Consider the following 14,032-nt stretch of genomic DNA (forward strand, 5'->3'; position numbering starts at 1 on the left):
TGCGATCGCGTTCTATCCTCAATAGAGAATGATAGAGAATGCGGGTGGCTCGCGTACTTGCCACCTGATATCCCTCAGTGGCGGCCAAACTGAGGGATCCTCTTCATCTCTGCGGTGACAAACATCCTTTAACATCTTTTAACATCTGTTACTAGTCCACCAAGCTCTGTAGCAATAAAGTACCCACGATGACTTAAAAAAAAATTGGATCCCGTTAAGTGGTCCACCTAAACCTGAAAAAGGACACAAAACGACAGGAAAAAAATCCAGGAAGTCTGAGATTAGACAGAAAATAAGTTACTAAAAGTCAAAAATAATAACAGTATGTACACTGGTCTCGTATGTACACTTGTCTCATACCCGATAATCCCAGATTTCGAGTACGATGGAGACGTAGTCAATTAATCTCGCGAAAGTCGCATCCGTAGAGGCAGAGGTGAGTAAGTATAATACCTTTTGTAATATATATACGTGGTTTTCTACGAGTATATTTCAGCATATAATACGTCCCTAGTTTTCAACGTGAGCACGAATTATATTACGCACTTCTATTTCTAAATAAAAAATAATAAATCCAGTTAGAAAATTGATATTTAACAGTGTTAAGTCGAAAAAATGTTATACACATGCGTCAAATTTCTTACTAAGTCTCCACCGTCAGTATTTATTCAATACTGACTGGTGGAGACGCACTCAAAGCTGGATTAGATCAATCCGATATTGAGTGCGTCTCCACCACCTAGTTAGTTTGATGTTAAATAAAATCAGGCGGTAGAGACGTACCCGAATTCGGATTTATCCAGTACGATATTAAATAAATACCGACAGTGGAGACTTAGTAAATTATTCCTTAAAAATGTTTACGTGTTTACATGTGCGCTAAAAGACGTTTATAACCTAGAAGATGCCGTACATATATCTATGGCATCCTTCATATTGGAAACGTAATTTACTGTTTTTCTACGATTTTCTACGGTAAACTACATGGTATACATAATATACGTTAAAAACCTCGAGAAAACGTGAAATTACCGAACCCTGGCTTCGTCCATATATTCTTACGTCTATGGTATATGGAACTTCCATTGTACTTTCTCTACAGCCAATCAAAACCTCTTATTCGCGCTTCGTCGGTCCGACGCTTGTCGCTATAGCGTTAATAAAACACCGGCCTAACAAGGAGCGTGTCCATGATAAATGTGGAACAATTTCCGTATTTGACCGCTAGGTGGCATCGACTTGGATAGTTGTGAACCATGGGACATGAATACAGTCTGCCATTCACTGTGATTCACTGTGCACCACGTTAAGTGCGAAACGCAAGCAAAAGTGTCCTGTCAAATAATTAAAAAATATGAGAGAAAAGCTGTTGTATTTTGTTTGAGATACATTTCAAATATTTTCCTTTTAATTAGAAGATTAGATGTGAAGTTGCAGTACCTACGGTATCAATATTTTTGAAAATGTTAAAAAGTCAATTGTAGCGACACATACGATTTTTACTGTATTTAACCTCAATATCTGAAAATTAATCAAATAATTAATTTTAATAATAATACTAAATTTACTTGACACTTTACAGAAAATGGAAGATTTTATAGAAACCCGAGGTGCAAGTGTAAAGAAGGCAGCATCTTCAGATTTTATGAGAATAACTTTTGAAAGTCGACCAACAAAATCTCAGAATTGTTCAATTAATGAGAATTCAAAGACAAAAGAATGTGATCGTTATTTAAAAGTCGACAAAGAGTCTAGTATCGATCTTAAGAAAAAGCAAGATTTGGAAATGAAAAGAGCCAGATATGATGTTATTAAGTTTGGCATGTCTGGTTTTGCGAAGGCAAAGGCACAGGAGGCAAAGATCGCTCTTGCAGTAAGTTTAGGGGCCAAACCACCTAAAAATAGGCAAACAAATTATAAAATTTTAAAGGCTGAAAGATATAAAGCAAAATTGAAAGCACAAAAGGCGCAAGCAGTTTCTGGTTTAAAAAATAGCTTAGTCAAACCAAAATCTAGGCAAAGAAGTAGGAAAGAAGGTGGTATTTTAGGACTTTATGGAAAAGTGCAAAAAAACAGTGCAACTCCAAGTAAAAGAAACAACACTAATAAAAAAGGGAAAGCAAATAACAGTAAAAATTAAGAATCGATATACTCATTAATGACTTTTATTATTTTACTCGTTACAATGTCAATCTATTGCTAACGGTAACATTCTATGTACTCCATGTTATATACTGTACAAAGAATAACAAGTAATAAAATAATATTTTTATTTATTTCTGGATCCACATGGGCCAGCCTTGAGCATCGATACTATACCGTGTCTCGTTCAGGTCAGGGTGTATACAAAATAAGTAAAGATATAAGATTCCCAATGCTTCAATGGAATGATTCGGCACCTGATATACTACAGCCAATAAACCGATACATTAATCAAAGGCTGCTGCAGTTGGTGCCACATCTAACAGCATTTGGAGAAAGGCATTCACTCCCTCTGAAACGTAAGAAGCATTTTATTTATTATCCTTGTCCTCTAACTTTTCGCCTCCTTATTTGATTTTGAAGCTTACCCATGAATTTGGGAACGTATCGGTATTTTACAAATGGGAGGTAGAATAGCATTCCCGCAGCTATGAATCCAGCAGCGTACAGGTATTCAAATTGTGGATTGTCCACGATCGGAGCCACAATTAAGTATGCAGAAATGCCAAGTACAAATACGGGTATCAGAAGCGGGCATTTATAAGGCCGAGGATGATTAGGCCTTGTCCTCCTCATGACTAGCAAGGCGAGCATCGCTCCGCCGTAAAATATCCACGCGGTAAAGGAGAAGAAGTCGATGAGGGAGTCTATGTTGCCGGACAAGACCATGGCACCTAGAGGATTCATAAGCAGTAATCAATGTAAGAGGATCCGTCGTCGGCAAAGATCACGGTATTCATCGCGATCCGTACCTGCTACCAGAGAATGAAATATAAGTCCCGGAGCTGGAGTGAAACGGCGTACGTGGACATAGCTCAAACAATCGAGCAGATGTCCTTCCCGAGAGGCGGCGAAGCACAACCGACCTGCGGCGAATAGGGTTCCATTGGCGGAACCGAAAGTGCTCACCGCCACCGAGAGCGGCATAAGCCACGCCATCACGCCAAGGATCCGATTTCCGAACGTCTAAAAGTCAACAAGAATCCACGTGTAACAGTTTACGCGATCGGGAAAACGTTTCGACTCTTACGACAAATACTAAAGGAACGATTACGGGTTTCTTACCACGGCAACGGCCTCGCTTTCGATCATTTCCGTCGGCGACATGACTGCCAAATAAGAAACATTAATCAAGGCGTAACAGAGCGTGACGAGGGGAATGCCAATCATGATAGACCTTGGCAAGTTTCGGGAAGGATCCTTAATCTCCTCGGTCACGTAATTAAGATTATTCCATCCGTCGTAGGCCCAAAGGCCGGTATAAAACGCGGTGGCCAGTCTGCCGACGTTGAAGCTTTCGCCGTCGATAACTTGGAACGCGCCCTGGAGGTGCTGAGTGTTCCCTTGGGCAAGTTTGTAGGAGCCGCCGGCAACGACGACCAATATGGCGATCAGTTTGGCCGCGGTGAAAGCGTTTTGCACCCCGGTGGCCAGGTTGACGCTGTAACAATTGACCAGGAGTATCGATACGATCGCCAGGAGGGCCGCCAGCTTGACCACCTCCTGGGGCGGATCGCATTCGGCCGCGAACGCCTCGACGGCGTACTGGGCGAACGAGAGGCATATTATCGCCATCTGCGAGGGCTTCAGCACCAGGGTGGAGACCCAGGAGAAGAGGAACGCCGGTGGCGCGCCGAACGCGTCCATGAAGTAGGCGTATTCCGCTCCACTGCTCGTGTTCATCGTGCCGAGTTCCGCGTAGGCCAGAGCTCCGCAGAGGCTCAGCAGGCCACAGGCCGTCCACACCAGGAAGCTGACCCCGACGCTGCCGGTCCGCACCAGGAGGCCTGACGGCGAGACGAAGATTCCCGATCCAATCATCGTGCCGACAATTAGAGCCACCCCACTGACGAGTCCCACCCGTCTCTTGAGGTGAACAGGGTTGTCCTCCTCTGGGTCCGTCCCCTCCAACCCTCCGCCCCCTCCACCCCCGTCTTCGTCATCCCCCACACCGAGCCCCATTTGCCGCTGCCCCTGGGCTCGCAGCTTCGGTCGGCTCTCCCAGCCGTTCCTCCCGACTCCTGGGTCCGTCGCCGCTTCTCCTGCTCCGACGATCCAGGGCCCGCCGCCGTTCCCTCGCTGCTGCTGAGTTTGCTGCTGCCCGATGCTGCCCGCTTGCGGATCCTGTCCCGCGACTCCTGAAACCGATCGCAACCTAAGTTATCTCATCGCAGACGTTCGGTCATCTCGAGGTCGAGGGACGTATCGTCTCGTTTTTACAAATCTTAAATCGTTCCACTTGGTACATCTTTTTCTTTTCCACGTCAAGTCATTTTAACCTATTGTTTCGCTTATTATTTTAGAAAGAGATATTTTCTGTAAGATCGTTGCGATAGGTTTTACGAGAATCGATCGATCGGAGGTGGGCTTAACGTCCCCCTAGTTACTCGGTGTCAGGCGAGCGTACACGTGCGAGCCGCATTGTAATGAATGATTTAAATTAAGTCATACTCGCGGACGCGCGAGACGAGGGTGAATGGTCTCGTTTGGATTGGTTGATTGCGACTGAGCGTTGGTGCCTATGGACCTTAGGAAGGAAGTATCTCATCGTTACCCTCGGACGTCCTGGGACTTTAAAGGGTCTGAACGGTGCATCGAAGTTTTACGTCTATTTAATAGAAATCCCTTTCAGAAATGTTGCTTGAGGAAAAAACGTACATTCCAGACCGTCGTTGAATTTTCTGTTCAGACGTCAAGCAACAAATTGGAAACCGATGCAAGGAAAACATGCATTTGGGTCCCAAGACTCACGGTACGCGCAAGAAACTGATCTAAAGCAAACCAGCTTCGTTTCGCTTCCAAACTCTTGTACATCTTAACATTACGAGTAAATTACTGGTAACGCAACGAGTTTCAAGTGGGACTTCTTGAATTGGATACAAGAGCACAGAAGTTCGATTCGTACGATGCGGTTCCACCGTGGAGTCTACTTACATTGGCCTCATCGAATGACTTTAGAGCTGCGATATGACTAATTATCAACTAATCGCGAGTTTCTTATTGATGCTCATATCTCCACGACTGATCGAGCAGAGAACGCGCATTGACGAAGTTTTTCGGCTGCAATCTTTTTGCTGTCCGTTCCGCAACGAAACCTTTTCTGCCGACGAGATGCCACACAGCAATACGCGTTATTATATCAAGTCGTTGGGGTGACCGGAATAACCGATGGCTACGAGCCAAAGAATTCCTCGTGACCGGAGCTCGTTTCCCCTCTAAGTCGTAAGCAATAAATTCGACCATTTTTACGAAACCTTCGGAGGCCTACGCGCAACACGATCGAATTCTGAGAAAAATTCCATAGATAATACATTTACATTATCTCGCAATTCATTGTCTTCGTTTATTTTCCCTAAAATTGTAGAAACGTGCGGCGGGTGCGTATCGAGTTTAATAGACGTGGAAACCAGTAGGTGCCTGTTAGGGATGTTCGATTCCGATTGGATTCTTTTGGTGAAAAAATCGATTTTTAGAATCGATTCTTTACTATTCGATTTTCTTGAGAATCGATTCTTTACCCTCCGAATCGAGAAGCCGATTCGTTTTGACTGAAACGGTAGAGGGGAGAAATTCACTTCGCTCATTGGTTGCTGTTTGTCGCCACAAGATTGGCTACTAAAACTCAGCGTCGTGACGTACTTCCGTGGTAACTGACTACCTGACTTTCAACAGCCAATCAGAACCTCTCATTTACTCCGTCGACCATCTCGACCGGAAATATCGGCCAAAGGGAAAGCTAGAGAAGATGTATAATTGCTATATAAACGGCTAATAATTGTTTAGTCTTTTTATACAACATTCATTTCATTTTCATGGATGGCTTTTGACACGTAAAAATGTATTAATTAAATTTGTGTTAATTATATATAAAAATTTCCGATTTTTTGAATCTATTCTTGCAGAATCGGTTCTTTGGATTCCGATTTTTAAGAGAATCGATTTTTCATGATCCTATTCAGAATCGATTCTTCTAAGAGAATCGGACATCCCTAGTGCCTGTTAAAACTCCATGTATCGACGAATTTAAATGCTTTATGTATTTGGCATGGACGTCGACCGGAGTAACCACGTGTGGCATATCACTGTATATATGACTGCGATAAAGTCGCCTCGTGCGAACACGTGACACGGCCCGCGTAAAACGCACGGACTAACCGAACGTCGCGTAAGAACCCGAGAAGTGGCACCCTCAAGGTGACCTTCGCCCATTCGTACTATCGATCTCACCGACGCGCAGCTCATGCGGTCCACGATTGTACGCGTTCCCGCCTTTTAACGGCTCTTCCTCGCGATTGGTCAAATCTTGTCATTGCTTCAAAAGACGTCGTCGACGCAGACGGAACTTTCAATTCGAGTATCCACTCGTTTAATTCGAAAACGATATTCGAATTGTCCGATTTGTTTTCGGCATTGTATCCAGGAGTTCATAAACGACGTCCCAACATAGCGCCATCATTAAGGTGATATGTAAGTGTCATATATATATATATATACCAAAAAGTCAAAACGTTTATAAAACTTTTCTCCAAACTGGATGCACCGAATCATTTGAAACTTCAGTACGTGATTATGGAGACCCCAAGGAAGAACGCGATGCTCGTGAAATTTCATTCTTTGAGAAAAATTTTGTATTTATCTCAGACAAGAACCAAAAAAAGAACATTTTTTTCCAAAAATTAAATTTCACGAGCATCGCGTACTTCCGTAGGGCCTCCATAATCACGTATTAAAGTTTCAAATAAATTCAGTGCACCCAGTTTGGAGAAAAGTTTTACAAACATTTTCATTCTTCTCCTTAAGGTGATATGAAAGGATCATTCTATATATATAAAACATCAAAATATTTATAAAACTTTTCTCCAAACTGGGTGCATCATTTGAAACTTCAGCACGTGATTATGGAGGCCCTAAGGAAAAACGCGATGCTTGTAAGATTTCATTAAAAAAAATGTGATCTTGGTCTAGTCCGCGCTAAATGAAAAAAAATGTTGTTGAAAAATGAAATTTCATAGGCATCACATAAATCACATTAGCATCACCCTTAGGGTCTTCATAATCACATGCTGAAGTTTTAAATGACTTGGTGCACGCAGTTTGGAGAAAAGTTTTATACATATTTTGACGTTTTGATATATAGAATGACCCTTTCATATCACCTTAAGGGGATGTGATTGTAGCATCTGAGGGATCAGTTGTTCATGAAACTTGTCTCCGAACTGGACATACCGAATCGTTTCAAACATTACAACGTGAATATGGAGGCTATTAGGAAGGTCCTAACACCCATGAAATTTCATTTTTCAGCAAGATCTTTAAAATGTCTATAAACAAGTTTATATAAATAAGAATGGGTGTTAGGACCGTCCTTACAGCCTTCACCTTCACATTGTAAAGTTTAAAACAATTCGGTACACCCAGAGAAAAACTGCATAAGCGAGACCTCTTTGACGCCACTTTCACATCACCTTAAACCTGCGATGACGAGTAATGAATGTTACACGTTTCAAAATGCGAATATGTATAGGGCAAGTGAACTTCAGTTGATTTAAGGAATTGAAAGAAAGGTACGGTGAAAATCACAGGCTATTGTATTTTTCCAAAGGTCTTGCTTATGTATTATTTTTATCTTAAACGGAAGTTGACAAGTTTCCGTTGATTCTACGACTATGACTTTTATTCTGTATTTAATGTTGATGCCTCTAGTTTGAAAATCAACGAAATACTTGAATAACGAATGAACACTTTTTGTATGCGTAATACATAACAGAGTTTCGCTTATAAGAATATGTAGATAACAAGGAACTTTAGTTGGGATTCTTTCCTATACAGGAAAGAGATGTAATGAAAAAAGCACGGATAATGTAGTTGGCCTGCGTGAATCTTTGCGTTCTAATTGTAAGTGTACTCCCCTAGTGAGCCCGAAGGCCAATTGACGTCTATTACTATATCAACAGGGTCATTTTCCTTATCATCGAAATGAGTTTTCGAAATTAAGTTTTAAGTAGCGCTTTCCAAATAGCGATGTTTCGTTTCTTTCCGCATTTTATTATCCTCGTTTCCGTTGTTTTACTAAGGATTTTGAGAGGTCCCCATGAAACAAAAAAACCAACCTCCGTTTTTAACGGTTTTTAAATGTCAATTTTCAAACTTACTAGATGACATTTACATTAATTTAAATTATATGTAAAGAAGACTACACTTGTAAAATCTCTGTATACCGTACATTTTTTTTTATTTGAATTACTACGTAGCTGAATTAAAACAACAAATTACACGGTTTGCAAGGTGTCAAAACCATTTGAATTCACTCCTATTTTGGTAAAACTTTTATTTCGAGATTTAAAATATGCCTTTTTTGTTCGTTTCCCAACTTTGAGTCTTTTTTTTTTTAAATAATTTGTTCATAGCATTTGAACACGTATGATCCTTTTTACGCTTCGCTATTTATTCGCTCTTCAATTTAAATAGTATTTTGAATAACTTTTTGTTTTTGAAATTTGTAGACGATAAACAGAAGTCCCTTTAGGGACTAGCGCCTATTTCGCCTTCGTAGTGGTAATGTTTAACAATATTTTTCTCTTACGAAAGGAAATAATAATGTCATGTAATATCGAAGAATCGAAGTTTTAGATACGTTCATACTAAAGTTTGGACAATTTCTTGTGTGGTATTCAGACTTGTCATGTACTAGTTTGAGTTGTTCATTTAATATGAATAAATTTTCCCGTTTCTTACATTCTGAGTTCCTCATTTCTTCCATTTTGTCGGAATATTTCTAGAATGTTGAGTTACGATGTGGTCGTGGCTCTACTGTGTCTATCAACACAAGACACATGAAAGTATGGTACTTACTAGGAAGAATGCATAAATTGTAAAATTTATTAGCTTCTTCATACTTTGCAAGTCTTGAGTGAATGAATATACAAGGGTTATAAAATTAAACTTTGCTACACCATCAAATATGGTGTCATAAAAAGAAGTGACCTTGTAAGATGTCTATATTAGAAAAAACAATTCATACAAAATATTGATTAGCCAGTAATATAGCTAATGATATGCAAGCAGTACTTAATCATAGTACATATTTATTAGCGGTTGTAACTGCTTCCTTATTGTTAAGTGAGTGAGCAGTAGGGAATTTTTAATTATCGCCTTTAAAGGTACCTATTTAAACTAGCATTCATTTTACTACGACTTGGAATTTTAAGGAAATTGCTTGTTAATTATTTACACGAGGATTACAATTCATTTTTAATCAATTTTACTTCTGCTCAGAATGTTTTCTTCTTTTGGATTTCTTTTAACTTTGTAAACACTGGGATGTATAATATATTTAGGTATGATAAAATGTAATATTTTTATTTGAATTGAAATTGTACGAAACGTTAAAAAAGCCTGTCATTAATTGCAAACCTTCGGTGAATGAAACCTTTGAGCAAATAACGTCGTATGTCGAAGCGTTAATCACATTTTTATTATTTTGCTTGTATGCATATATTTCTTATGTAAGATAATCATAACTTTGCTCGTATTAGGTACTTAATAACGGATTCAGAACTATTCTAACAACATTTTTTCTAAATGCTCCTATTCTTCGAGCTGAATGGTCTGCTATTTTTTTTCTCTTGTGCAAGTTTTATAATTAACACGGAACATGGCGCTTTTATTACCAGTCTGTGTAATTTCTCAGGCTTCCTGGATTTTCTCACTTCCGTTATTCGATCGAGTTATTTTTAGAGCTCCACCGTGAATATCGGATCCACTTCTTTTTAGGTCACTAGAAAAATTATTTAAAGGTCAATGCGTATGCCCGACAACAATAGTCAGTAGTGATTTTATTAACATTCTCATATTTATTTACTGTTTTAGGTTAAAATCCTAATTTCAAAGTAACTCGAGGATAACCTTAATTCCTTGAATCCCACTCGTTATTTTCACATTATATAAATAAATCTTTCAAACAGTGATAAGCAAAATCTTGCATTTGCTCATCACTGCTTTCAAATAATCTTTCAAACGCGGATGTCAAAATAATTTACACTTGTAACACCCAGATAACGACGTTTTACATCATTGTCCTCTAGTAAATGTACTACGTTTTCTGTGAGGATTTTTAGAACGCAAAAATGAAGGGTCAAGTACGTTTCATCAAACGACCATCGTTAAGGTGGCCCCAAATTAACTAAAAGTATATTTTGCGAAAAGTGGTTTCATTGCTTTAAATAAAAAAAAGAAAAAAAAAAGAAAAACTATACACAGAAGTGCCAACAATCGACAAGAAACTGGAGATATGTGCTTGACTGCATATGATGAAACTGAGCTCGCCTATTGTGGATGGGGAATACATTGCAAGAAAGTGGTACATGTGCCCAGGCATCTTTCAAACCTTCCGGTGCATACTCTGTGGTAATGTATGCAAAATACACACAAAAGCATTATGTTTTAACGGTAATTCTCTACGGATATGGCAGGCAATTGAATCCGCACGAGTATTTGGAATCGATGCTCGTGACTGCGTCGGATCGCTGAAATTGGCGGTGACCGCACGCAGAGTTACGAAAACTGCAAACACGTAACAGGTGATATCGTGATTTAAAGTCACGTAAGTTACGTGGCTCTTATTTCCCTGGAGTTTGACTCGACAAAGCAAGAACTTCCTAGGTAAACGATCTTTGGAATTTCATTGGGCCACTCTTGGACTTTGGCGTGACACAGTGCGTCAACATTTCGTTATGGAGAGCGGGAAGAATCCTCGTGTACTCGCGACGTCGTCAAGGTCAATCATCGAATTAGGTTATGAATTCCCAGAAGTAATTAGAGCGGGATACCGTTTATTGCCCGTCGACAGCGTAGACGCACACGCAGGTCCGGGTGGCGCCATTGTGTCACGTTAACTCGTTGCGAGATGCCGTAATGGTACAATTGCGTTCAATCGCGCTCCGAGGTGTTAGAGAATTGGAAACCGACGCTAATTGTCAAGGACAATAGCGCAGTCAGTCAACGGCAAAAACGCTTTGAAGGCACGATCGACGCGCACTTGCCCGAACGAAATCCTTCTCGAATAGCTTTAGCATTCGGGCGACGAAGGAGCACTGCTTGGGCCAGTGCACTGACTAAAAATAAGCTATGTATTTATAAGTTGTTTATATTGTATTTTATTGAACAACTTGACGGGAGGCATTCGTGTGATCTATGATTTCATGCCAGGGGTGAGCGATCAACTTGTCCGGGATCATCAGACAATGTTGAAACAGGACCTCTTAGTAAACAATAAATGACAAAATTATTACGTATACCAAAATAAAGCATTTTTTAAATCTATCAAGATGCAGAAATAGAGTGAAAAATAAAGTTTTAAAGAGATGCCCTGTTATATGCAGCTGGATTTAACAGAAACTGACGATTCTCATTTTCTTAACAGTCTGTCACATGTAGCTGAGTGGGGCCTTCGATCAATGTATTGGTATATGTATAATTAAATTGTAGTAACGTATGTACAAGTGGCGCCTATACGTATACTTTAAAATGCACACGTCCTTGGATTAACTGGCCTAAATTCGTTAGCAAGCCCTGGGAAGAGAGTTTAAAGTTTCTTGACGATTCCGAGTGCATCTCCAAAATAATTAATATTTTTCCAGCATAAATGCGCGATGTCTGTGTAACCGAAATCTGTGTACTTTTAACATCTTACTTTAGATATTTGACAGAAGTGTCATCTATTCTTGTCGATAGTTAATGATACAAAGAGATGTATGAAAGGTTATTTTAGAAATTGGCTTGTGATCTCTCCTGCCAAGTCCATTTCTAGCGTAGTTTGTACAAAATAATGTAATGAAAATAGTCACGCATCACATTGTTGGAGAAACCAGGTTGTCAATACGTGTAATGTGGTATTCTTCACTTACTTATACATATGTCAGTTTTACATGATATCGGATAAGAAACTACCCGACCAGACTTAGTCATTCTCGATCGGAGGTGCCAAGTTGAACCTATCTATTTCTGACCCGCCGAGTTCATTTTTATGCCCGGTTGTTATTACATTGTCCCGTTTATATAGGTTCGCTTCGGTACACCCTCGGTGCATTTCTGCACCCCCGGGTGCAAATCCATAATTGTTTCTCAATTAAATTACTATACCCGGTTATGATAATGTTCTGAAATTTGTTACAAGCAGCAATCGAAATTGCATTTACGATGCACCTGCATACGATTAAAAAACACTGTTAGGCTCGTACTTTCTCATTTCTTGTCGTTTTTAAGTAATTAAGTAGAAGTAAACAGGATCAGGAAGTGATTTAAACTTTAAATAGGTTAAACCTAACGATCCTAAATTCGCACATCTCTCGGTACCTTTTTTGACATTACGCTTTTGCATGTACCAACCCCATTGCGCAATCAGTAAAAAAAGAAACAATAAAATTCTACGAAAGATACGCGTTCCGATGTAAACGGATCGGCGCCCGAAGCACCTCTATTTTACTCGAGTTCATCCTGTTTAAAGACATCTCGTGTGTCACTGCTCCTCGATCTCCGAAACGCCGAGTTCCATTTCAACCCTGCCTTGGATGACGCAACAATACGCGCCACTGCACAGTGGCGTAGAAACGAGGGTCTTACGAGGCAACAGCCTCTACCAAATAAGGATATTTTTAACAAATGCGTCCAATTTTTCAGACACCGAATTTCACCTACTTCCTTACTAAGACCAGGTGAAATTTTGGTTAATACCGATCAGTACCATTTTCATCATTGACTAAATTTTCACAGGTGGTTCCACTTCAACCTTCCTTTTCCCTCCTCATTCTGCGCGTTAATTTAATGTTCAGTAACAAACAACTGTATACCAATTTAATATGTTAACACTCTACCGAAGATCGAATACCAGTTATTTCCTCAAACTAACTTTGGATACCACGCAAGTTACACTAAGCCAAGCTGTATTGAATCTTGATTAAGGATCGTATATGAATGGGTTTTTAAGCGCGACTCGTAATAAAGCCATAAGTATCGCTCTAAATTAAACTTTTCGTAAACATGCCTTAAACACGTAGTAGATCGTGTAAACGAGAAGTAGTCAGAATGGGAAAGGGGGGATTTTAGAGGCCATTGAAAATGCTGACTAGCTTCGCAAAATTGGAACCTCCCGGAATTAGAGGATGTGCCACCCCGCGACCGATTACCTCGACTCTGAGTAAGTAAAATGCACATTTCTTTTAATGAATACATTAAATGAGTAGGATAGATCGTAGTCATAATTTAGAATCTAACCGGGTAGATAAATATCGATCATTATAGAAACCCATCCATATACGTCAATCGACATCTTCCCCTGCTATTTACCTCGTTTGTTGGGCACGACATACATGACGCTGGGAAGGACCGACTAGAAGGGCGGATCGTGAAACCGCCTCTCATGACACCTCGACGACTTTTCAGAGCTACGACTTCCCTGGCCGTCCGTCTACTTAACTTGCCCTTGTGTCTCGAGTGGATTTCGGCACCTGTCCTGGTAAGAAGACGGCTCGACCGACTTGACCGCTCTTCTGCTTCCCCTAACTATACTTATCCACTGTCTGGACCTTTCTCTCCCTCTTTATCACCGTGTCGGTCTTCCTTAGCTCGAAAATTCCCGGGCAGAAGGCATGTGTACTATTTCATCAGCTCTTGGGCGGCATCCACCGGTCCACTCGAGTGCGTTCCTCGATGTCCGCTCCCCGAACGCTCGCGCTAAACTGCGCTGAACTGGGCGTGCATGAACGCCGCCCGGCGTCGGCGCTCAATGCCGCTCGATATTTCCGACGCTGTCATTGGACCTCGCCTAGAGAAG

The 14,032-nt window shown here is 40.5% G+C and overlaps 2 protein-coding genes across 3 annotated transcripts; one reads left to right on the forward strand and one right to left on the reverse strand.

The window, feature by feature from the left end:
* Positions 1 to 1,300: 1,300 nt before the first annotated feature.
* On the forward strand, positions 1,301 to 2,276 carry LOC105697052 (uncharacterized protein C1orf131 homolog). The gene is made up of 2 exons (XM_012420022.1): positions 1,301 to 1,445; positions 1,583 to 2,276. The coding sequence occupies exon 2, from the start codon at positions 1,586 to 1,588 to the stop codon at positions 2,138 to 2,140; it is 555 nt and encodes a 184-aa protein (XP_012275445.1). The 5' UTR covers positions 1,301 to 1,445; positions 1,583 to 1,585; the 3' UTR covers positions 2,141 to 2,276.
* Positions 2,150 to 13,943, reverse strand: LOC105697051 (b(0,+)-type amino acid transporter 1). 2 transcript variants are annotated; one of them, XM_023431780.1, is made up of 5 exons: positions 13,546 to 13,943; positions 3,268 to 4,340; positions 2,955 to 3,168; positions 2,571 to 2,876; positions 2,150 to 2,494 (listed from the first exon to the last, which is right to left on the reverse strand). In XM_023431780.1, the coding sequence occupies exons 1-5, from the start codon at positions 13,568 to 13,570 to the stop codon at positions 2,430 to 2,432; spliced, it is 1,683 nt and encodes a 560-aa protein (XP_023287548.1). In that variant the 5' UTR covers positions 13,571 to 13,943; the 3' UTR covers positions 2,150 to 2,429. The 2 variants fall into 2 exon arrangements, with proteins under 2 accessions (XP_023287548.1, XP_012275444.1); XM_012420021.2 differs by lacking the exon at positions 13,546 to 13,943 and adding an exon at positions 5,137 to 6,395 and having other exon boundaries at positions 2,354 to 2,494.
* Between the last annotated feature and the right edge of the window lie 89 nt (positions 13,944 to 14,032).

This window comes from Orussus abietinus, unplaced genomic scaffold (assembly GCF_000612105.2).
Source record: "Orussus abietinus isolate OABI.00-Male unplaced genomic scaffold, Oabi_2.0 scaffold162, whole genome shotgun sequence".
NCBI lineage: Eukaryota > Metazoa > Arthropoda > Insecta > Hymenoptera > Orussidae > Orussus > Orussus abietinus.

Coding starts and splice junctions, on each gene's coding strand:
- LOC105697051 (XM_023431780.1), bottom strand. CDS start 13,570: ATGTATGTCGTGCCCAACAAACGAG. Junction 2,877..2,954: donor ATTTCATTCTCTGGTAGCAG/GTACGGATCGCG, acceptor TGAATCCTCTAG/GTGCCATGGTCTTGTCCGGC. Junction 2,495..2,570: donor ATACGTTCCCAAATTCATGG/GTAAGCTTCAAA, acceptor CTTACGTTTCAG/AGGGAGTGAATGCCTTTCTC.
- LOC105697052 (XM_012420022.1), top strand. CDS start 1,586: ATGGAAGATTTTATAGAAACCCGAGGTGCAAGTGTAAAGAAGGCAGCA.